This window comes from Salvia miltiorrhiza, chromosome 3 (assembly GCF_028751815.1).
Source record: "Salvia miltiorrhiza cultivar Shanhuang (shh) chromosome 3, IMPLAD_Smil_shh, whole genome shotgun sequence".
NCBI lineage: Eukaryota > Viridiplantae > Streptophyta > Magnoliopsida > Lamiales > Lamiaceae > Salvia > Salvia miltiorrhiza.
In genome coordinates, this window is record NC_080389.1 from 55,852,340 (window position 1) to 55,873,671 (window position 21,332).

Below are 21,332 nucleotides of genomic sequence, written 5' to 3' on the forward strand. Positions count from 1 at the left end.
CAACACCGAAAAATCTTTTCTTTTTTACCTATTTTTTTTTTCTTTTTGCTAAATTCCTTCTGATTGCTCTCTCTGTTTCCAGGTTAGCTTAGAGTACTAAATTCTTAAATTTTTTCCCTTCTCTATATTTTTTTCAATCAAATTAAATATTTTTATCTGGATTTCAGTTTGAAAGTTTCCATTTTGGCTGGCGTGTTCCAAGTTCAAACCTTTAATCTTTGTCCCGTTCTAATATATTGTGCCAATTGTAAGTTTTTTGATCTTTGATTAAATTTATTAGGGGTCTAAGGTGATGCTGTTTGGGAACTTAATCTGATTAAAAACTTACTGTAAGTTACCTTTATGCGAGTGAATTTGTTTGATTAAAGATAGTTTCAGTTTGATCGCTATGTTTTACTTGATATTGGAAGGTTGAAATTGAACTGGGTTATTCTGATGTGGGTATTTCGTTACTTAGGTTTGTATGATTCGTCGACTGCTAACTTTTGGTTTCAGCTACTTAGTTTCTAAGATTTGTGCTTTATTAGATTTGGCTTTAATCCTGGTGGTCGTGAATTAGGGTTTTGTAGATATACCTGGGAAATTGTTGTTCTCGAAGTGAATTTTGCAATGAGAATACTTTTTTCTAGTTGCTTATCTCTGGAAACTTGTGCTCGATGTATTTTGCTTACCTTATCTTTTTTACCCCACACTGTTATAATGTAGTTTATTGGTGCTACTATTTGTTGCTGATTGAGCTTCTTGTATAATTCCTGGCAGAATCCAAAGGAGTAGTCTTTTTAGACTTTTTCCAAAGGTGAAACCGAGTGGGCATGGAAGAAGTGGTGAAAAAGTACTCATAGTTTTGTGTTGACTCGGGTTCCTGTTCTGAGAGGATGAAGCTGGTCATTTCTTCTCTTTAGCTAGGCTCTTAATAAGTGTCGTCTTTTGTATGTTTGCCTCTAACTGTCGAAGAGTTAGCACTGGATAATTTTTTACCCCAGGCGTTAAGCATTTGTGCATCCAATGGTGCCTTCTCGGGTGGTTGGTGGAATGGCACAATCATCTTCAAGTTCTGGAATATTTTTTCAAGGAGATGGGCAATCGCAGGTTGCAGGAAATTCTCAGTTGAGTTCAAATTTTGGGAACTCTTCACATGCACCTGGACATGCTCGAGCCAATATGGGACCGCTTCCGGGGGATGTCAGCAACACAGTCTTCAACAGTGTGGCAACCTCAGGACCCAGCATTGGGGCAAGTTCTTTGGTCACTGATGCCAATTCAGGGCTTTCAGGGGGCCCCCATCTGCAGAGAAGTGCTAGTTTTAATACAGATTCTTATATGCGGTTACCTGCATCACCCATGTCATTCACTTCTAATAATGTTAGCATTACTGGTTCGTCTGTCATGGATGGATCGGCTGTTGTTCCACAAAGCTCCAATCAAGAGCCAGGCTCACAAGCTCATCAAAATCAGCAGCATCAGGGAGCTTCAAGTGCCACATCTTTACCCACATCACGAATGGGGCAAGTACACATCCCAGGCGGTCCAAGGGTTCCTAATTCTTTCATTCAGGATCCAACCACTATTTCTCAGCTACAAAAGAAACCCCGTTTGGATATTAAGCAGGAAGATATTTTACAGCAGCAGGTTTTGCAACAGCTGTTGCAGAAACAAGATCCCATGCATTTACAGAACACCAATCCTCAGTTACAAGCCCTAATTCAACAACAGAGACTAAGGCAGCATCAGCAGCAGCAACAGCATCGAGAACAGCAACAGCTTCTTCAGTCTATGCCCCCAATGCAGCGAGTTCAGTTGTTGCAGCAACAGCAGCAGCAGCAGCAGCAGCTAAGACAGCAGCTTCTACAACAGGGAATGCAGCCTGCATCTGGTATAAAGCGCCCCTATGATGGTGGTGTATGTTCACGTCGCCTAATGCAGTACCTGTATCATCAGAGACAGAGACCTGCTGTAAGTGATTTGGAAAAATGATTTGGTAAAATCATTTATTATAACATCATATTTTCATTGTATTCACAACGATGATGCATTTCCTATTGTGCACATGTGCATGTACTCTACTTGGCTTTAAGTTGTTCCTATCTAGGGTTGAGACTTTTTTGGACACCTTGTGTGGTGATATCTCTTATAATTGGTCTTTCTAGGACAATACTATTGCCTATTGGAGAAAATTTGTAGCTGAGTATTACTCTCCACGTGCAAAGAAAAGGTGGTGTCTATCCTTATACGATAATGTTGGGCATCATTCGCTGGGGGTATTCCCCCAGGCAGCAATGGTAATTGTCTTGGCTCACATCTTAATTTTACCAATTATTATTCTGCACTTAATTTTTTGTCTTCCGAAGAGTCACTATGATAGTTATTTTCATGATCTCTTACAACTTTCTGAACTGTTTGTAACATATCCGTTTCTCCAGGGGTATTGACCCAGGTGTACAGAAGCCTGAATTTATATTTGATGTTCTTCTTGCTTCTTCTTCTGCAGGACGCATGGCAGTGTGACATTTGTGGTTCAAAATCTGGAAGGGGGTTTGGTTAGCTTTATCTAACATTATATCATTTGTATTTTCTTTTTAAGTTGAAATCGCTTTTTGTTAAATCAAGAATATGATAATCGCTTTTTTCAGTTGAAATCGCTTTTTGTTCAAAATCTGTCAGTTCTGTTATTTATATTACCAGTAAATCCCTGAGTGGTATTTACTATTGTGGCTAAAGGTCTGAGCCTTACACATGCATACCTCATGTTCTAATTTCCTATAGCATTGCATCATTCAGTTAACCATTTTTAGCAAATAAAAGGAGGTTTGATTTAGTGTTCCGTGAGCTTTAGTGCTTCTTGGCCGAAGTGGTCTCACTTAAATTCCTTACGTCTTCAGGTTGAAACTTGTAATGCTATTGTATACTTATTTGTGCCTAATACTTCCTGCTTTCTTTTTGGTATTGACAGAAGCAACTTTTGAAGTGCTCCCAAGACTCAATGAAATCAAATTTGGTAGTGGTGTCATCGATGAGCTTCTTTTTCTGGACTTGCCTCGTGAATGTCGATTTCCTTCAGGAATGATGATGCTGGAGTATGCCAAGGCAGTTCAAGAAAGTGTATATGAGCAACTCCGTGTGGTTCGTGAGGGCCAGCTTCGCATTATTTTCACCCCTGATCTGAAGGTGACCTGTGTAGACCTGTTCATTTGAAAATTGAAAGTACCTTCAGGTTCATCTCCCCGTTATATTCATGTTTAACTCCTGCACTCCAAACTTCTTTAGATATTATCTTGGGAGTTTTGTGCACGGCGTCATGAAGAACTTCTTCCTCGCAGATTGGTTGCACCACAGGTACAGAATTTCCACTACCCAAACTCAGTTCAGTATTGCACTGTGATTCTAATTAATCTTAAATATGTAACTTCCTTACTTAAATTTGTTATAGATTATTGTGACATTGCTTTGTGATTTTCTGTATCCACATTTTAGGCGCACCATCGTTGTGGTAGTTGAAGGAATTTCCTGCTTCTCTAATGTAATCATATGCGGCACTGGGCCTTGTTATGCGTTCCTCTTTTGTTACTCTTAGTTCTTCTCAAATTATTATGGCTGAAGCTCACAGTTATAGTTGATATTATTGATTGCTAAAATTGCTTTCACCGCAGACCTTCAGCGAGCTTCCCTATCCAAATGTGCTTCCCTGTCCAAATTGGGCATTTGATGTGGATGCCTTATCATATTCATATATCTTTAGACTTAGATTTCGGGTTAGACATCTAATAGTATTGTGTCGGGGATCACAATCTGGATTCTTGGCTTTTGGAAGCCCTAAAATCTGACCCTTTATCATGATCCTCTGGTGTTGTACAGAAATATAAAACTTCTGAAATGCACTTGTGTTGCAGGTGAATCAATTACTGCAAGTTGCACAAAAATGCCAAAGCACAATATCTGAAAGTGGACCTGATGGCATTTCTCAACCAGATATACAAGCAAATAGTGTAATGTGAGTGAAAAGCTCAATTTTGTGGTCTTCGTTCTCTCTCTTGCTATATTTCATGTCATATTTTGAAATTCAGCTCTGATTTTTGGATTGTGTTCTAGTTATGTGACTAGGTCTGTGGTGTTTGTTAGCTGGTATAATGTTTTAAGTTGATGCATTAATGGTACTGGTAAAATTTAAATCAAGTATTTCTCCAATTGATCACCATGCCGACAATGTTATCCTACTCCAACACTCTTGAATCAACGTAGTAAGGTATAATTGCAAATGTCCCTAGAATTTGAACTAATTACAGAAAGCATTCAGTAGCTTTTAAAACCTTACTAAGTGCTCAAATAGAGTACACACTTATTGAGATCTAAATTTTTCCTCGCCAATAGCCCTCATGAATAGTACGATCTGTAAGGTTTTGAAAACTAATGAGTTTTTCCCACAGACTGACCTGGGGAAGGCTGACTTATTTTTTCAATAATATATGGAAGTTGTAGCTGTCTGCTTCATAGTGAGGAAAACCACAAAGGATGTGTGGTGACATATTAAGTTGCTTGAATTTATCGGATTGTCTCTGGAACCATTTAGTCTTTGTATGTAGTATGTGATTCCTTATTTAATGTCTTACATTTCAGGGTGGTAACAGCTGGACGTCAGCTTGCTAGGAGTTTGGAGTTGCAGTCGCTAAATGATCTGGGCTTTTCAAAAAGATATGTCCGGTGTCTACAGGCATGCCTGAAAAGTTATCAACTTTTTATGTGGTTGCTCGTTTGCCCAGTTTTTCTCATCCTTCTTTTTATCATCTTAGATAGCTGAGGTTGTCAACAGCATGAAGGACCTGATGGATTTCTGCACAGAACAAAAAGCTGGCCCTATTGGTAATGACTCCTTACAATCCGCTTTTTCTCCTTTTTGGCTTTGATAAAAAGAGGAAGTTGGAGAAAATTCCTTACCGGTGAAGTGTTATTTTTGGACCACTTAGGAATTGTATGATCCCTTCATAATGAGACCTCTATGTTGCCTGCTGATTTGACGTTAGCTACAGTCTGTCTATAGCTTTAGTGGCATTCCTCACCATTATTGTGTGATGGACCGCGGTTGAATCCCCAGTTCCCCTCCCCAAACTCAAAAAAGAAAAGTAATGTTGACCATTGTGGCAGTTTACGAGAGGAAATCTTAAATAATGTATTTTTGCAGAGGGCTTGAAAAATTTCCCACGAGACACCTCCACGCCCAAGGTTCAGATGCAAAAGATGCAAGAAATGGAACAGGCGGGTGGTCTTCCTAGTGACCGCAACACACTCAACAAGCTGATGTCATTAAATCCTGGACTTAATGGATCGATGGGCAATAACCAACAGCTGGTTGGTCGAGGTGCTCTGACTGGTTCGGCACAGGCTGCTCTTGCTTTGACTACCTACCAAAGTTTGCTGATGAGACAAAACTCGATGAACTCAGCACATAATAGCTCACATCAGCAAGAGGCGTCTTCACCTTTCAGTACATCCAGCCAGCCTACAACTCCGGGGCCATCAGGCATTTTGCCAGGTAGCTTTCAGAATCAGCCAGGTGGTGGCTTCTCTAGCGGCCAAGCTTCTCAGCGGCAGCAGTTAATGCAGCAGCATTCAGCAAATGGGAATGGTCTATTACATCAACATCAATCTTTGCATTCTCAAGGCAGCCAAGCATTACAACAACAAATGATCCAGCAACTACTGCAAGATATGAGCAATAAAAATAATGGGACAGCTCCACCACATCAGTCCATGTCTGTGCAGAATCAAGGTGGGAATATGTCGAGGGAAGGCTCTGGCTTTAGGAGTTCCCCGACAATTAGTGGAGCAGGAAACGCGCCAGGGAATAGTGCTGGGCGCCCTCCAAGCAGAAGCAATAGTTTTAATGCATCGAATGCTGAACCTCCTACTCCTGCTGGGAATATTGGATTCAACGAAAAAACATCGGATTTGTCCCAGAACCTTCATCTATCCGATGAGTTGGTTCCGGATGTTGCCCATGAGTTCTCGGAGAATGGTTTTTTTAACAATGATCTGGACGACAACATGAACTTCGACTGGAAGGCTTGACTAACTTAGTATATTCTCAGCTATTAACAAGTCTTGAGCCAAGAAGTGGAAACCGAGAATGTTGTACAGGTTGTTTCAGTTACCTTCTTTTTCTCTTCTTTTTTTCCTTCATCCCTGTTCTCCTGATTATGGAAATTGTTGGACAATTTCTAGCACACTATTCTTTTTCTTTGTTTTATCTTCTTTTTCTTTTCTTTTCTTTTGTTTTTTCCCCCCTTTCTTAAACTAATGGGTTTCCATATGTAAAACTTCTTGCAAGTGTAATCTATTGAGTTGATTCAAGTCTTCAGTCTGCTATACGATTTGCTACTTGGTCCACAGAAACTTCAGCCTTCTTGAAGAGGCAAATGTGTAGCTTACGGTGGCTTCAGGCTTCAAAATACCCAGATTGATCGTCCTAAATTGTTTATCTGCAGATTGTCCAAAATCCAGATTTTCTACATTTAATTGAAATCCAAGAGTTGTTCTAGTTGATGTTGGCTGGTTGGTTATCAACTTAGAAACTAACCGTGCTGCAATATGCAAATTCATGTGATAATATCATATACTCTTTCCGTCAACAAAAGAACTTTCTACTTTTTTTGTTGGGACGTCTACAAAAAAACTTTCTACCTACTATATCCCACCACTCTCAGTACTAATTAAAACAACTTTTCACCCTTCTTAATGCACTCAATTCACTTTTTCTCCACTTTCAATATACTCTCTCCGTCCATGAAAGAACTTCCTAGGAGGGAGTGGCACGGGTTTTAATAAAATGTTGTATAGTGTATTGAGAGTGGAGAAAAAGTTGTAAAGTGTATTGGGAATTGTGAAAAAGTATTAATAATTTATTGTGTTGTTTTAATTAATGTTATTTGAGTGATGGGAATTGTCTTAAAAGGAGAGTTTTTTAAGTGGTGGGGTATTGTCCCAAAATAGGAAAAAGTAGGAAGTTCTTTCGTGGACGTCCCGAAATAGAAAAATAGGAAGTTCTTTCGTGGACGGAGGGAGTATTAAACAACTTTTTTTCTTAAAACTCATGTGACTAAACAAGAACAATCATTCTATGTATCACATGCCCAAATGTGAGGACAATTATATTTCCAGCTTAATTTTATACCTTGGATTTCTTAGCTTTATTTAGTGAATGAATATACCTTGGATTTCCAATGAATAATGAGGTTCGCTGAGATTGAGGAATCAGCACACACCCAGAAGTTCAGAAGTGGAACACGATAATATTACAATTAAAATAGTTGCCACAAACACAACTTCAACACTTGCAACTGACACTGTCGCAGAGGAATTAATAGATATCCAATGAGGTAAGGAAAAAGTTCAAAGATAAAGGCATGTGCACAAACATAACACAGCAGTAGGAAAAATGAAACCAACATGTTGCCTTAAATTATGTAATAAGCAACGAGCGTATTTTGTGTCTATATTTCTGTTTGGTGCTTCTGTTTTTCTTTCATGCTTTCATCACTGGAAAAAGCTGCGTTACAATGGACGCCATTTCTGTCATCTGCCAGATATGAAAGCTGACTACCTAAAAGATGCAACCTCGTCCTTAAATTGATTCAGCAGATCTTCAATGTTCTTCAGGGGAGCATCATTTTTGTCTCTGACTCGCACAGCCACCTGAAGACATACGAGTACATACGAAACAGGTAAAGAAATAATGTCTAGTATAGTCCCCAATCTAGCAATCCAGACAAACATGATCCTCCACGATATTGCGGCAAGTAACATAGGAGGAATAATATTCATTGGTGTACGAGTATTCAGTGAGTGCGTACCTGTCCAGTTCCGACTTCTTTCTCCCCAACAACTAAGATATAGTTGTACTGCGCCAATTGAGCTTCTCGTACCTACAAGCATTCAAAACCAACCTTTAGTATATTTCCAAATTATCCTGGCATAAAGAGGCACTCTAAAAGTCAACCTTCAGCCTCAACATTTCTAATGAAACCCTATAGTATATTAGCATACTAGCCACGTAATGGTCCTGAAGCTTTTCCAATTAAGAAATAAATGAGCTTCTTATAAAATGCTAGAGTACCACTCAAATATAGAAAAGAAAAAAGAATCCAAAACTCTACCCTGCATAAGTCTACAGTGACTCAAGATAAGTTGCCTTTAGTATGACAGTCGTATAAATATTTGAGAAATATTTAGGAGAAATGCATATTTAGGTCAGCATTCTGTCTAAGTATTTTTTTTTATTTTTTTTTTTTTGGAATTGGGTCTGCTTTTATTTGTTAAAATTAAGCCCTTGTACTTGCATATAAAAATAAGACCCCTTGTGTATATTATGAGTCCCTATTATGTTAAAATTTGGTTCTTATAGATGCTGTACACTGAAGTAAGGACCTAATTTTAACACAAGGACTAAGTTTTTCAAATAAATGAAAAATGAATAAGCACAGGAGGCCTCATTTACATAAGGCCCCAACTCAAGAAAACTTGAAACTAATTACAGTTTTCAAGAGTCTGGTCCTCCCAAACACATGATTGAAAGGCCTGGGTTATATAGGGTTGATGTCTATTACTATTCCTCAAAGAACAGTTTATTATTGGATGGATGCTTTAATTGCAAATTGAAAAACTAGAATAAGCATCATAAGACTAGAACAACCCTAATAGTTATTGTAGTTCTGATGAAGATAGTGGATATCTATATACGCACCTTTTTATTAATTGTCCTGTCAGTTGTGTCAACATCAACATAATACCCAGCATCATGTATGCGATCCCGTACCTACAATCAATGCAAATGTAATCATGAATAAAAGTTATAAAACCCTTAAAAGGTCAGTGATTAAAGAGCGAGTCTAGAGCATAACTTAATATCCCAAGCAAAGGGAATACAATCACCTACATGCAGACCAAAAAGGGAGGGGAGGGAGGAGAGAAAACAAACCAGAAGTACAAGTTCTAAGTCTCATTGTCACAAAGCCAATCGCAAACAAAAATTATCACAAATCTTGGAAAGCAGTAAGAATGAAAGAGATCTGTGTACATTCAGAAAAACAACCAACTAACCTCTAGGGCATAAGGCTGGGATTTGTCAGAAACAGGGCATACTATTGCTTGGCGTGGACTTAGCCAAAAAGGCCACTTCCCCTTGTAGTGCTCCAAGAGTATAGCAAACATTCGTTCAACAGAACCAAGAATTGCACGGTGAATCATTACAGGTCTTTCCCTCTTGGTTTCGTCTTCCGCTGAGTAAGATAAGTTGAAACGAGCAGGGAGTTGAAAGTCCAACTGGAACAGTAGAATATTTGATCAAAAATCCATACCTAGATTAAGAAGCCAGCACATTTTGTGTGCGCTCTACAAAAAATTAGGAATTATGCCAACATGCCTCAGGCATGCCAAAAACTGCCTGGTCCGATGGCAGCTTAAGAGCTCTTCAAGCTTAAGTTTAGCAAAACCTCATATTCAGCCAATAGGCTTTTAGATTTTAATTGCATGGTTTTGCCTTACAGAAATCCATCCACAGACACCACTTCTGTCTATAATTTATAGGTTTATCTACAATCTCCTCAATCTTTTCCTCAGCTTTTTATTCCCAGAAACATGGATAAGATATGGAAAAGGCTGTTATAAAGTAAACCTGCAATGTTGCACACTGGAATTTTCTTCTCATTGCATCAGAAACACTGATGTCTATCTTCGGCCCATAAAATGCTCCATCACCTTCATTTATCTAATAGAAAATCCAAAATCAGTTTTAGTAAAAGAAGTTGAAATAGTAGAAAACTATGAAGAAATTAACAGGTCAGTGTAATCACTTTCTTCTAAAAAAGCATGCCTTAGAGTGGACCCAGCATTTGTTTGGCAAAGCAATAAATTCATGAGCAACTAACCTCCCAGGGCTTTCCAAACTCATTCAGAGCTTCTGTAAGAGCAGTTTCAGCCCTTTCCCATGTTTCTACATCTCCAAGATATTTCTCTGGCCTCTACAACATTGGACAAATATTAAAGCAAGATCTTGTACATTAGCCACAATCTTTCACATCTGACCACTAAAGCAAAGAGAAAAAGAAGTGTGGAATACGAACAACCAATTTTAGGTTCTCTTTCATTCAACATGTGCATTCTACTTCATATATTCTACATTTTCTTACAGGGAGACAGTTAAAAATAGACTTTTTTTTCTGAGCCCGAGTAAAAATAGAATTATCATGACAGACTCTTGATACTTCAGGTTGGTGCACTGAAACACAAACATATTGCAGCTCACCACACAAGTCCTGAACACAATTGTATTTTGATTAAGTGCTGGGATTCATACCGTGGATAACTTCAGGTCAAAAGTGAAGCCAAATATTTCGTACACGCAACTGATAAATTCTAAGACACCCTTCACTTCATCTTTAATCTGAAAAATTAGTGGTAAAATCAAACAGAATCAGAAAGAAGATTTTGTACCAAAACAATAGAACTAGTACAGAAGCAGAAAATCGATCTTACCTGAGACTCCCTGCAGAAGATATGAGCATCATCCTGTACCAAGATCTTAGAGTCAGACCTCAGTTAGACGAAGTGACCCCCCTCCCCCCAGAAAAGTAAAAAATTGCATGTACTAATAAACTATTTAACTAAGCTGAATCACCAAGCTTCATATAGGTAAACATTAGACTGAAAGAAAACCAAGGACCTTAATATAGACCACAGGGAGTAGTTAAAAATGAACGATAGATATCAGATCGACAAATAACAAGCAAGTGGCTTACAAGAACACCGAGTTCCTTCTCTATCACTTTTCACAAGAAGTTGTAGGTATACCTGCTGAAACCGCCTCACACGGGTCAACCCAGTAAGAGCACCGCTTGCCTCATTGCGATGCAAGACCCCGAAATCAGCCAGGCGGAGTGGAAGCTCTGCAAAGGTGCAACTGTTAATTGTGAGGATCTATTGACAAATGAACTACATGTAAGAAGTAAGAACCCGTGCAAAAGAGCACTAGGACATACAGTCAGCAAGAAATCTTATCCAAAAGTTTCTCAACATGTAACAGAAATAGAAAGATGGTAAGCATTCATACACAACAAATGAAATGAAAAGTGATTATTACAAGCATAAAGTTGATGAAGTTAATAGATATAACAGAAAGCACTGATAATTCAACTTATACATTGTTGTTTTGCATCAGTTAATTGTGCAGCTCCTAACCAAGATTGATATAATAACCGATAATTGCATGGATTGCGGACAGATTTTATTTTGGTCCCCATACGCAGGCTGATGGCACATGCACATCCATTATGTCAACAGGGTATAGAAGGAAAAAGAAGAAAAAGGCTCACCTCTATATGAACGCACTCTATGATCAAATATTAAACAATGGCCAGGGCAGTTCATTGGCTTGAGTCCAAATTCTTGCTTCTCTACCTGCAATAACATCAAAACACAAGCTACATCAAATTTAGCAGATCAACGCAACCAAAAGTCCAACCCTAAGTTACCAAAAGGAAAAGAAACAAATAATAGAGTTTAACTGATCTTCCTAAAATCATAAGCTAACCTCAAACACAAACATATTCTCCTTGTAGTTTGCAGCATGACCAGATGTTTCCCACAGCTGCATATTGTACATATTTGGAGTCCAAACCTAATAATATCAAGCAATGGGTGGTTATGGATTTAGAACTTGTACAGAAGCAAGTACAAATGCATCCTTGTCAGAATTAAAGTCTAACCTCCTCATAACCTCTCTTCCAGTACTGACTCCGTATAAATTCCAGCAACTTGTTGCAAACTCGAGAACCGTGAGGTAGAAAGAAACAACTTCCCGGGCTAACTTGCATGAAAAAGACACCTAATTAGAATCATGAATTAAAATCACTAATATGTCATGTAGCTCAAACTTTTACCTTAGAGGGTGAAAAAAGAAAAGTTCTTGCTTTTTTGTGAGTTCTCTATGATCATATTTCTTAGCTTCTTCAAGCATGGCCTTATATTCCTGAAAGGATTACAACCGAACACATCAAGAGACATTGATAAATGCAAACAGTTATCACTTTATAGGGTGAACGGGAAAGTAACAAATATGTTACCTTTAAACGCTTTTGGTCCGGAAAAGATATGCCATAAACCCTCTGCAAGCTCTCACGGTCTTTATTTCCACGCCAATATGCAGATGAAGCCTAATTTTACAGAATAAGAAGAAATTAACGATTTTGTTCACAGCAAGCATTTACTTCCAACAAAAAGCAGATCCTACCTTCAAACAACTAAATGCTTTCACAAAAGCAGTACTCGGTATGTGAGGTCCACGACACAGATCAACCAAAGGACCGCATCTGTATACCGTTATAGTTTTATCTTCAGGTAAATCTTTAATAATTTCAACCTGATGAAAAGATGGGAAAGAAAAACAATAAACAAGTGATATAAAGCTAATTCAAAGAATAGAAATGTGTAGTGTGTGTGTTGGCCTAGCGGTAGAGTGGTTAATGCTTGAGGCCAAAAGACTCAGGTTGGAGTTCATCGTGGTGCAGTCTTTAAATTTAATGTTGCAATTACCTTGAAAGGATTATCAGAAAACATGTCGATGGCCTGTTGTCTTGTTACTTCAATACGCTCAAAAGGTTGTTTTTCCTAATGCAAAAGGAATAGTAATAATTACACTGAAATAAAATAAAATGCTACACACACATATGTAGGGAAAGAGGTAGAAGAGGCCTTATTTTCCATAACCTTTTTCCAAGAAAAAGACGAGTCAACGTTGAAGCAATAAAGTTACCGAAACAAAAGCATGTCAGTGATGCCACAAACTCACACCATGCAACCAACCACCTATTAAGGTTAAGTAACATATATTTAGGAGTAAAAAAAAGAGCTCATACATCAACAGCTTTCTTGGCAGCTGCTTCAATATGTTTAAAGTGTTCCTCGTTCAATCCCAAATCACCATAAAATGCATCGTAGTAAAATCCCTGCAAATTATTCAACCAATTCAACATAAGTTTGCTCACATTTTTAGGAATAACGGGCTAGTATGAGAATTGAGAAAAGCAGTTGAAAAGTAAACCCTGCTTCAAAATATCGGATACAGTTCCCAATAATCTTAACATCTATGAATGGAACCATCAATCTGTCAGAGAACAATGCAATAAGGAAAAGCTCAAAATTCACCTCCCCTCTGGTGGTACACGGCCCAATGCATAGTTTACATCCATATGTCTGTTCCAACGACTGGAATAACCCAAAGCAATCACATTGTTAATGATCAGATTAGACAAAGTCGTATCTTTCAACAAACAAAATCATGAGACCCGTGAAGTCTTACTTCGCCCAGAATGTGCGCGCTCGAATGCCAGAATGTATCGCGCCCCTCATCAGTGTCAAACGTAAACAGCGCAAGCTTGCAATCTTCTTCCAGAGGCCGATTCATATCCCACAAAATTCCATTCACCTTCGCAATCAGCGCGTTCGACGCCAAGCTCTTTGATATCTCCTTCGCCACATCAAACGGCGAGGTGTTCCATTTCCTCCCTTCCTTAACCTTCCCATCGGGCAATGTAATCCTACACTCATAGCGTCAAGCCACAAACCGAACAATCGGAAACTCAACAACTATACAAACACACACAAAGAGAATAGATAGAGGAAATTACAGGATTTTTTCGTCGGCAAGCGCCATTCGCTTGAGTTTTTGCTCATTTTGGAGTGATTCGAAGAGCGCAATGCGTTTGGGGATGACGGATTGAAGATACACATCGTCTTTGGTGAAGACTGGTTGAGCAGAGCTAGAGTTAGGCTTAGCCTTGCTGCCGGTGGCGGATTCTCCCATCGGATGGAAAAGGCGGTGGCGGAGATAGGTGGGCGGCAGAGGGCGGCGCAGGGATAAGGAGATGCGCCACCAGAGAGAGAATTGCATAAACTGCAGAGGGTTTTCGAGTGTCACTTTGCTGAGGTTTTTCCAACCTGCTGTTTTAGAGTGAAGCCTTTGACATCACAGATTTACATACTATCCTTCACTTTTGGGATTCATTTCAATGTGGTGCCTATAGTTTTACTTTTAGGTCGATGTCACCCTTCTATGCTTAATTCTCATTTAAATCACCAATTTTTATCTCATCAAATATATAATACGGTTAAGGAATCCTGGGCTCTCCTTAATCCGGGGTCCTACGTGGCATATCTAAGAATTCATCATTCAAAATCCCTCCAATTCTAGAGCCTTTAAGGTTAAAATATAGTACATCCTACGTGGGCGTTCTACATCTTACATGGCTTATTTCATTTTAATTTTAAAAACACAAATTAAATATTTTTCTCTCCCGATTATCAAATCCTCCCAATTATCAAATCCGATTCCCCTTTCCCCTCCCCGTCTCTCACACCATACATTCCCCTCCCTCCGCCGCCATTCACTGTACTCCGTCACATTGAATTTTACAGCCAACACTACTTTTCTTCTATTTTTTGCTCCGTTTTTTCTTCTTATTTGCTATTGAAATGCCTTGAAATAAATGATAGATTTTTATTACATACACATCAAGAATCAGGTTCAAGCTTTATTGAATAATTTATTGAGATAAATTATTATCTATTTTTAACTATTTAGTTGTTGTGTATTTGATGATCTATTTAGCGAGTGGTGTTTTTCTTAACTTCTTATTCACTTGATGCAGCAATCGAAGCAAGAAGGAAAAACAGATTAGTTGGCGCATCTTATTGTCATCTCTTTGGATATCTATTTAATTATGTCTTGGCATTTTCGAGCTCTTCTTTAGCTCATTACTATGATTTGGATATTATTGATGATTTTTCTGTAACAGTGATGATTTTGTGGGGTTATTTTGATTCAATTTTTTGTTTCAGTACGTTGTCAATTTGTGCTCCCCTTTTCTATAGAAATCAGAATATGTTTTTAATTGGTTCCCCTGTGAGAATGATTTGTTGATAGCTTGAATGTATAGTTGTTGAAATTACTTTGTTAATGACTGTTATTAATTCTACTCTCGAATATTGGCCTTACGAAGAAAGGTTCCTAATTTCTCACTTTTTAATGTATGCACTTATGTTTGATGATGGCTTTATGGAAGAGTTATTATTTGATGAATTTAACATGATGAAATAGAATATGAGCATGAAGAGTTGGTGGAGTTCAGATGGAGAGAATTAGGAGAAGAGACACAGGTTAGAATTTAAAGCATTTTGATTAGCTTTTGAAATTCTTGAATTTTTTTTTAGGTTGATGATGAATATGTGATGAGCAGGAAATTCATGAAGCGAATTCGTGGTTCGAGTTGCTGTCTGTTTTACACATGATGGCAATGCTGACACTGATCGAGGCAAATGAGAAGCTAATTCCTAAAAAAAGTAGTCTGTCTGAGAGGCTTGTGTCTGCAAGATTATATCTATCTACATACATACAAGTGATAATTATGAAAATTTTGTGTTGATATGGTGATCAGATTGCATGAGAGATGCTGTTGATTTGCTGCTGAAAGCAGAAGGGTATTTGAATTTTTATGTTCTTGATGTTCTTCCACAGCTAGCACCTGAGATAAAGTGCATAAAATCATTCTTGAGATCGTACGAGTCAGCATATGCATACACATTTTTGTTGATAAGATTCTTGATATCTTTGTATGCGTTTTTGTTGATCAGATTCTTGATAACTTTGTATGGACAGGAAGAAGCTGCCTTCGGATAAGCCTTTGGATATGCAGGGGCACATGCTAGAAGCGATTTTACATCAAGCACTGGCACAAGTAGAAGCTGCCTTCTATTACAACTTGAACAGAACAACAATCTTAAAAAACAGGCATGAAGTTGAAGTGTCTGAGCTTCATCCGTTGCGGCTTCGGCTTCTTCGGGAGAAGAAGACACGCTGAGCCTGCAAGTGGCGCAGAATGCCTGTGAGCAACTGCTTTGGAGCTTCTTCTGCTTCTTGTCTCTGCTTATTTGCATTCTCACTCATTAATTTCAAGTAAAATGCCAACTCTCAAATAAGATTTGATTTATGTAATAAGACATTGGGATCTCGCTAATCATGATTGTGTCTTGAGATTAGAGTGCAGGAATGTGTGTAGAAGTTGCGGCCTGTCTGGATTTGGAAGATTGAATCTGATTTAGGAAGGGAGGATTATATTGTTTATTGCATAAATATAACTTTAGTTTCTTTTACAGTAATGTATTAGGTGGCTTGCTTTCCCAATTGCGGCTCAAGTTTAAAGGAACTAATGTCAAGAATCAATTTCTCTCTCTTTTGTTTTTCTTTCAAGAATTGAATAGTATTATCTTTTCAGGTTTAAAAGAATTGATTTTTGGGGCTTTTCTGAGTGGTCGTGGGTAGAAGCTTGAGACTACTGGGTGGAGAAGTTTTGTTGCTGAGGTTATTGGAGGAGTTGATCGTGCAGAACTTAATTTGTGATCTTTCAAAAAAAAAATTGATCTTTTGCTTCTTCTTTTTTGTCGGATGAGTGTTCATATGGTGGCTGGATTTATTAAGAGTTGATGGTAGTTATAATTTTATTGTTTATGCAAAAAATAGATCATCTGATTATTGTAGTTTTACTGCAAAAGTTGTGAATTGTTTGATTTAATGCAGTTATTCCTTTCTATTATATTGTGTAAAAGTAAATAAGCTCATTATTTAGACGGAATAAATGAGTGGGATAAATATTGAGGTTCTACTTCCACCAATAGGTTCTTTATTTTTATTTTTATTTTTGACGAGTGCAATGTTTTTAATATATACTCCCTCCGTCCCAGCTTTTTGTATCCACTTTTAGTAGTATTTTATACTAAAAGTGGATACAAAAAGCTGGGACGGATGGAGTATACGAAGAGGATAACTGACGGGTGGCGGGTATCTGCGGGTGACGGGTGTGGGTGGTAGAGAGTATGTCGTAGGTTATGGGTCGGGTGGCGGATACGGCCTTCGCTCGCGGGTATGGGCATGGATAGTCACTATCTGTGCCTGCCGTATCCGATTGCCATCCCTAATTACAACGCATTATTTTTCAAGTTCATTTGACAATTTTTTGAATATATGTTTTACTAAGTCATGTTAGAGTGGATGGAAGTCCTCTTTAATATACTTTTTTATTTTAATTTGACATGTTACGTAGATCTATGTCATATTAATACTTATTTTATTGAATAATATTAATCAATTATAAATATATTATTTGTGTTAATTTCTATATTTTTTTAATAAATTATAACATCAATTAATACCCGTCGAATTTCGACGGGTTACACACTAGTTTGCAATTAAAACACATTCAAATTTCTTGACGATTGGATGTATGGCGTGATATAATTTTTTCTCACTAACTTAAATATTTCACATGTAATGAAAAAATTAAACATATACTCCTTCCGTCCCCGTCTAATATTATTTTTTTTGGCACGGAGATTAAGAAACTTATTTTTTGTGTGAAAATTGGTGTTGTCCACTTTGATTAAGCCATTTAAGTACACTCCTAAAATTAGAATGAGACTATTATAGTGAGACATCCAAAAAAAAAACAAGACTATTAGAGTGGGACGGAGGGAGTATAATTTTTCGTGGAGAAAATGTACTCGTCTATTCTTATAAATTGTCGTTATGATAATTTTTCAACTATACTTCTAAGCGTACTTTTCGTGGACGGAGAGTATATTACTCCCTTCGTCCCACGAATCTTGATACGTTTGGTTTCGACACGAGAATTAAGGAGTTGTAGATTAGTGTTTTAAGTGTGTAGGTAATAAAATATAAAAGTAATAAAGTATGAGAGATAAGATAATTAAGACCCCTTATTTTTGAACTAATTATTATCTTATTTGAAAATGTGTCAAGATTCATGGGTTGACCCAAAAAAGAATATGTGTCAAAATTCGTGGAACACAAAAGACTTTACTTGAGTGAGTATTTTGAGGTTTCAGCAACTACTGGGTCGTACAAAAGCTATCTATTTCTATGCATTAGGTCAAGGGTATAATTGTCTTTCAGGTCTGCGTATGCGAAGAGACAAATACGTCATTTCAGATATGCCACGCCTTAGATCGATCAAATCTAACTTTACGTGCATTGAGTCGCCAGCTTGTAATGTATGTTGTGATAAATAAATTCGATTGATGGTTCAAAATTGTGATCCAAGCGCTGGTCCGCACTCCACATCTAAATGGATTATATATGCAAATCCAAATGCTCGAGTCAGTCATATCAGTAAACAACTAATCATAATTCATAACCAAAACAAACATATGATATTCATTTATCCGATCCAAGTATTTTTCTTCACAAGTAATAAAACTTCAAAACTTTATAGTATATGTCCTATTTTGTACCATTTGTGGTGTCCATACACTCACAGAGTCTCAGCATCAGTCGATGAGACACTACCTGAAACAAATTATTTCCTCATTGACCAAAGCTCAAACGGTCATTTCCCTATTTAACCCGACGCAACCATACTTGCTGATCACCGAACCTCAAAGAGGGAGGAGTATATGAGACACAGAAACAAAAAGCATACGAGGATGGATGGTATCACTCACATCAGGAAAACTGTGACTAGTTTAGGTACTCATAATCAGAGTCGTAATCGTCTATCACCAGGGGTCCTGCACCACGGAATGTGTTGAGGATTAGTTGCTCCCAAGTCCTAATGCTTTCACTAAATCTGTGGAAATGTGACCGGCTACTTGACTCTGCTTCTGAGATTTCTATAGGTGGAAAATTGTATCTTATAACAGGGTTGTACTTGAGGGTGCATTTTCCTCCGTCATCAATTTCCACGTCAAATACCGGGGAGAGTGGTCGACCAATAACTTGAACATGATTGATGCTGTGGCACAATAAACAAATTTTCAGACATGGTATTTGGAATGACAAGGCATCCTCTTTCAAAGGAAATCTGGCATTAGATACGAATTTTTAATCTCTAAAACAGTCCTAGGTGGCGATTAAAGGAAAGAACAGTTTTACCATATATAGTATAATCCGTCCATTTCTTGAGTCTGCACTCTGCCTAACAGCTCCACTTTAAGGAATCCTCCAATGCAAAGAACGGGTTTGGGAAGCTTAAACTTTTGCAAGAAATTTTCCTACAATCCATTAAAGAACCAGGTTAGCTACAAATTCCATGCATCAAAAAATGTAAAAAGAAATTTAAAAAAATGATCAAGATAAGCACTACATAAACAAGTGATATTAGAAACTTCATCTGAAGGCCTCTAGGCCGTCCTAAAAATAATTACATGCCAATGTCCTTAATATGACAAAAGTTTTTCATCCAAAAACCTAGACGAAAAATGAAATATCTAGGCCCATTAAGCTGAGGCATATATATGTTTTTTTGCATCAAATCGAACAAGTCCTTTCATGAAAATTCGAAAGAAATTATGGTGAAACTAAAGAAAGTTTACCTGAGCCGTTGGGAATTCTGGAGAGCTATATGTCCAGACAAACATTTCATCATGGTATTCTTTGGCATCCTTGAAGTCATCTGTTTGTTCATCTTCTATCTCCAGAGGGTCCTTGGAATAGCCCATATGAAACCTCACAGCTTTGGGTGAATATATGGGGAAGCCAAACTGAAAATACGCTGGTCAAAGAAATTTAAGCAATCAGTGTGAAGCAAACAATGGATTGAGAACTGAAAGTTACAAAATGGTCTTGAACTACCTTGAAATGGATGCACATGTAACTCGGTGATCAGACATAGCCGTGAAGCCAGTTTATAAATCAATGTCTCTGAAGCAGAGGGATCACTTGCACCCTTGCTCGACCAATATGAGGCCCTGTGGCCAATCCTATCACTTGGTTGCAAAGTATTCTTGATGCTTTCGTCTGGATAGTTATCCGTACTAGATGCACAGACGGCATCTGTTATGCAATTTTCTCTGCCAGAAGTGATGAGATCTTTACCTAAGAATGCATACACTCTGTGCTCCCTCTCCAAGTAAGCCCATTCACCATAACCTCCCACACCAGTTTCCGTAGGTTCAACTAAGTCTTTAGTTACAACAACACTGGCAAAACTCGACGCTTCAGGATACTTCCTTAAGCAAAGTTTCTTACACAGGCCATTAGCAATCACTGCAGCAAAATCAAGCTCACTGAAAAGCATAAGTATTCTGACAATTCCCTTCTTAACATCAGCATGGAAGGAAAGGAAAAGAAACGAGTAAATACGATGCAAAATTCATTAAATTTGTGGCTACAGCTACGGAAAAGAACACAAAATCAACATTGATGAAACAAGTAGACAGCAAGCAATATCATAATTGACGAAAGCGAACTCACCAAACTCGCGCCAAGACCGCGAAACCGCACTCGTCCGAACAAGATCACAAGGGTCATCCAAACACATAAGGATCTTTACTGACATGTCTTGTCCAAGCCATTGAACAAAATCCCTGCCTTCATCCATTTGCTCTTGTGAAATTTATATCCTTGTTGTGCAATTTTCAGCCAGAAACCAAATATCGCACCGCTCTAACCTAACTGAAACCAGCCCAAATCAGGATAAAACAGCAAATCAATTACTATCGAATTAAGGGAGGAACACACACACCAGGTTCAAAAGTAATAGTAAGTCAATTGAATAACTGTAGCAAATACTAACATTCATTGCAAACCGACAGAATAATTCCAAAATTGAAAATCCACACTACGGCGCTGAAAAATGATAATTGCGGGTCGAATTAAACAGCAATTAAACATAAGGGGAGAAGAGAGGGAAATTTACCTTTACAAAAAAGTGAAGAAGCAGGTAGATTACCCAAAAACCCGAAGATTGTTGTTCAGTTGTTCGAAGACGATAGATATGGAGAGAATATGAATTATGAGTAACACATACAGTTTGTTCGATAATGATATAGAGAAGAGTTTAGTGTCTTCAATAGATAATGACGAGTGAAATTCCAGCCTGGCATTATATAAAACAAATTGAGATAATATTATATCCATTAGGGGAAAGCGGAACTTCATTCGGATCCTCAACTATTTTGTGATAATATTTTTTATTGGAAATAATTAGAGATTATATCCTAAATTACTGATTTTACAATTGTTCATATAGTGATACTGGCTTCTTTTTAATTTATTCAAATTTATTCTAAATTAATTTTTAATTGGAGTTTTCTTAATATAATACGCATTATGTCCCATAAAATTATGCATTAAGTTTTTTTTTTGTGTCTTCCAAATATATGTATTTTCTAGTTTTGGACACTATCCACACATAATTAGATAATTTTATCCTTATAACTTACATTTATTTATCCATAATCAAATTAACTATACCTTCAATATGTGGCATTTCTCCAGT

The 21,332-nt window shown here is 37.7% G+C and overlaps 4 protein-coding genes across 12 annotated transcripts; 2 read left to right on the forward strand and 2 right to left on the reverse strand.

The window, feature by feature from the left end:
* On the forward strand, positions 1 to 6,349 carry LOC131014557 (probable transcriptional regulator SLK2). Of its 4 annotated transcripts, XM_057942564.1 has the most exons (11): positions 14 to 82; positions 168 to 247; positions 760 to 1,953; positions 2,148 to 2,279; positions 2,489 to 2,537; positions 2,951 to 3,165; positions 3,265 to 3,333; positions 3,888 to 3,988; positions 4,612 to 4,705; positions 4,785 to 4,854; positions 5,174 to 6,349. In XM_057942564.1, the coding sequence occupies exons 3-11, from the start codon at positions 1,006 to 1,008 to the stop codon at positions 6,058 to 6,060; spliced, it is 2,565 nt and encodes an 854-aa protein (XP_057798547.1). In that variant the 5' UTR covers positions 14 to 82; positions 168 to 247; positions 760 to 1,005; the 3' UTR covers positions 6,061 to 6,349. The 4 variants fall into 4 exon arrangements, with proteins under 4 accessions (XP_057798548.1, XP_057798547.1, XP_057798550.1 ...); XM_057942565.1 differs by lacking the exon at positions 168 to 247 and having other exon boundaries at positions 1 to 82; XM_057942567.1 differs by lacking the exon at positions 14 to 82 and having other exon boundaries at positions 94 to 247.
* A 911-nt stretch (positions 6,350 to 7,260) lies between these two features.
* LOC131014559 (threonine--tRNA ligase, mitochondrial 1) lies at positions 7,261 to 14,040 on the reverse strand. Its single transcript, XM_057942568.1, has 20 exons — positions 13,671 to 14,040; positions 13,343 to 13,580; positions 13,189 to 13,248; positions 12,900 to 12,989; positions 12,577 to 12,651; positions 12,275 to 12,403; positions 12,108 to 12,197; positions 11,925 to 12,013; positions 11,751 to 11,847; positions 11,576 to 11,662; positions 11,358 to 11,442; positions 10,837 to 10,931; positions 10,522 to 10,554; positions 10,343 to 10,429; positions 9,915 to 10,007; positions 9,662 to 9,754; positions 9,088 to 9,309; positions 8,732 to 8,803; positions 7,842 to 7,913; positions 7,261 to 7,683 (listed from the first exon to the last, which is right to left on the reverse strand). The coding sequence occupies exons 1-20, from the start codon at positions 13,931 to 13,933 to the stop codon at positions 7,588 to 7,590; spliced, it is 2,166 nt and encodes a 721-aa protein (XP_057798551.1). The 5' UTR covers positions 13,934 to 14,040; the 3' UTR covers positions 7,261 to 7,587.
* Positions 14,041 to 14,292: 252 nt separating this feature from the next.
* On the forward strand, positions 14,293 to 16,269 carry LOC131014560 (uncharacterized). 4 transcript variants are annotated; one of them, XM_057942570.1, is made up of 4 exons: positions 14,293 to 15,198; positions 15,279 to 15,381; positions 15,477 to 15,519; positions 15,698 to 16,269. In XM_057942570.1, exons 2-4 carry the CDS (start codon positions 15,327 to 15,329, stop codon positions 15,897 to 15,899), a joined length of 300 nt encoding a protein of 99 aa, XP_057798553.1. In that variant the 5' UTR covers positions 14,293 to 15,198; positions 15,279 to 15,326; the 3' UTR covers positions 15,900 to 16,269. The 4 variants fall into 4 exon arrangements, 2 of the variants coding, with proteins under 2 accessions (XP_057798553.1, XP_057798552.1); XM_057942569.1 differs by having other exon boundaries at positions 14,314 to 15,198; positions 15,477 to 15,597; XR_009098258.1 differs by having other exon boundaries at positions 14,320 to 15,198; positions 15,279 to 15,519; positions 15,698 to 15,994; positions 16,079 to 16,269.
* Positions 16,270 to 18,245: 1,976 nt separating this feature from the next.
* LOC131014561 (F-box protein At4g00755) lies at positions 18,246 to 20,927 on the reverse strand. 3 transcript variants are annotated; one of them, XM_057942572.1, is made up of 6 exons: positions 20,751 to 20,927; positions 20,306 to 20,506; positions 19,685 to 20,098; positions 19,426 to 19,604; positions 18,986 to 19,104; positions 18,246 to 18,845 (listed from the first exon to the last, which is right to left on the reverse strand). In XM_057942572.1, exons 2-6 carry the CDS (start codon positions 20,430 to 20,432, stop codon positions 18,572 to 18,574), a joined length of 1,113 nt encoding a protein of 370 aa, XP_057798555.1. In that variant the 5' UTR covers positions 20,433 to 20,506; positions 20,751 to 20,927; the 3' UTR covers positions 18,246 to 18,571. The 3 variants fall into 3 exon arrangements, with proteins under 3 accessions (XP_057798555.1, XP_057798557.1, XP_057798556.1); XM_057942574.1 differs by having other exon boundaries at positions 20,306 to 20,502; positions 20,751 to 20,907; XM_057942573.1 differs by lacking the exon at positions 20,751 to 20,927 and adding an exon at positions 20,628 to 20,677.
* Between the last annotated feature and the right edge of the window lie 405 nt (positions 20,928 to 21,332).

What these genes read in the sequence shown, in the direction of transcription:
- LOC131014557 (XM_057942565.1), top strand. Translation starts at nt 1,006, where the DNA reads ATGGTGCCTTCTCGGGTGGTTGGTGGAATGGCACAATCATCTTCAAGT. An exon ending in TTTTCACCCCTGATCTGAAG is followed by an intron (nt 3,166 to 3,264) that starts GTGACCTGTGTA and finishes AAACTTCTTTAG; the next exon opens with ATATTATCTTGGGAGTTTTG. An exon ending in GATATGTCCGGTGTCTACAG is followed by an intron (nt 4,706 to 4,784) that starts GCATGCCTGAAA and finishes TTATCATCTTAG; the next exon opens with ATAGCTGAGGTTGTCAACAG.
- LOC131014559 (XM_057942568.1), bottom strand. Translation starts at nt 13,933, where the DNA reads ATGCAATTCTCTCTCTGGTGGCGCATCTCCTTATCCCTGCGCCGCCCT. An exon ending in AAGCATTTAGTTGTTTGAAG is followed by an intron (nt 12,198 to 12,274) that starts GTAGGATCTGCT and finishes CTGTAAAATTAG; the next exon opens with GCTTCATCTGCATATTGGCG. An exon ending in TTCTTTTTTCACCCTCTAAG is followed by an intron (nt 11,848 to 11,924) that starts GTAAAAGTTTGA and finishes CATGCAAGTTAG; the next exon opens with CCCGGGAAGTTGTTTCTTTC.
- LOC131014560 (XM_057942569.1), top strand. Translation starts at nt 15,327, where the DNA reads ATGATGGCAATGCTGACACTGATCGAGGCAAATGAGAAGCTAATTCCT. An exon ending in GAAGCTAATTCCTAAAAAAA is followed by an intron (nt 15,382 to 15,476) that starts GTAGTCTGTCTG and finishes TATGGTGATCAG; the next exon opens with ATTGCATGAGAGATGCTGTT. An exon ending in ATAAAATCATTCTTGAGATC is followed by an intron (nt 15,598 to 15,697) that starts GTACGAGTCAGC and finishes TTGTATGGACAG; the next exon opens with GAAGAAGCTGCCTTCGGATA.
- LOC131014561 (XM_057942572.1), bottom strand. Translation starts at nt 20,432, where the DNA reads ATGGATGAAGGCAGGGATTTTGTTCAATGGCTTGGACAAGACATGTCA. An exon ending in GCGGTCTTGGCGCGAGTTTG is followed by an intron (nt 20,099 to 20,305) that starts GTGAGTTCGCTT and finishes ATTTTGCTGCAG; the next exon opens with TGATTGCTAATGGCCTGTGT. An exon ending in ACATGTGCATCCATTTCAAG is followed by an intron (nt 19,605 to 19,684) that starts GTAGTTCAAGAC and finishes TTCTTTGACCAG; the next exon opens with CGTATTTTCAGTTTGGCTTC.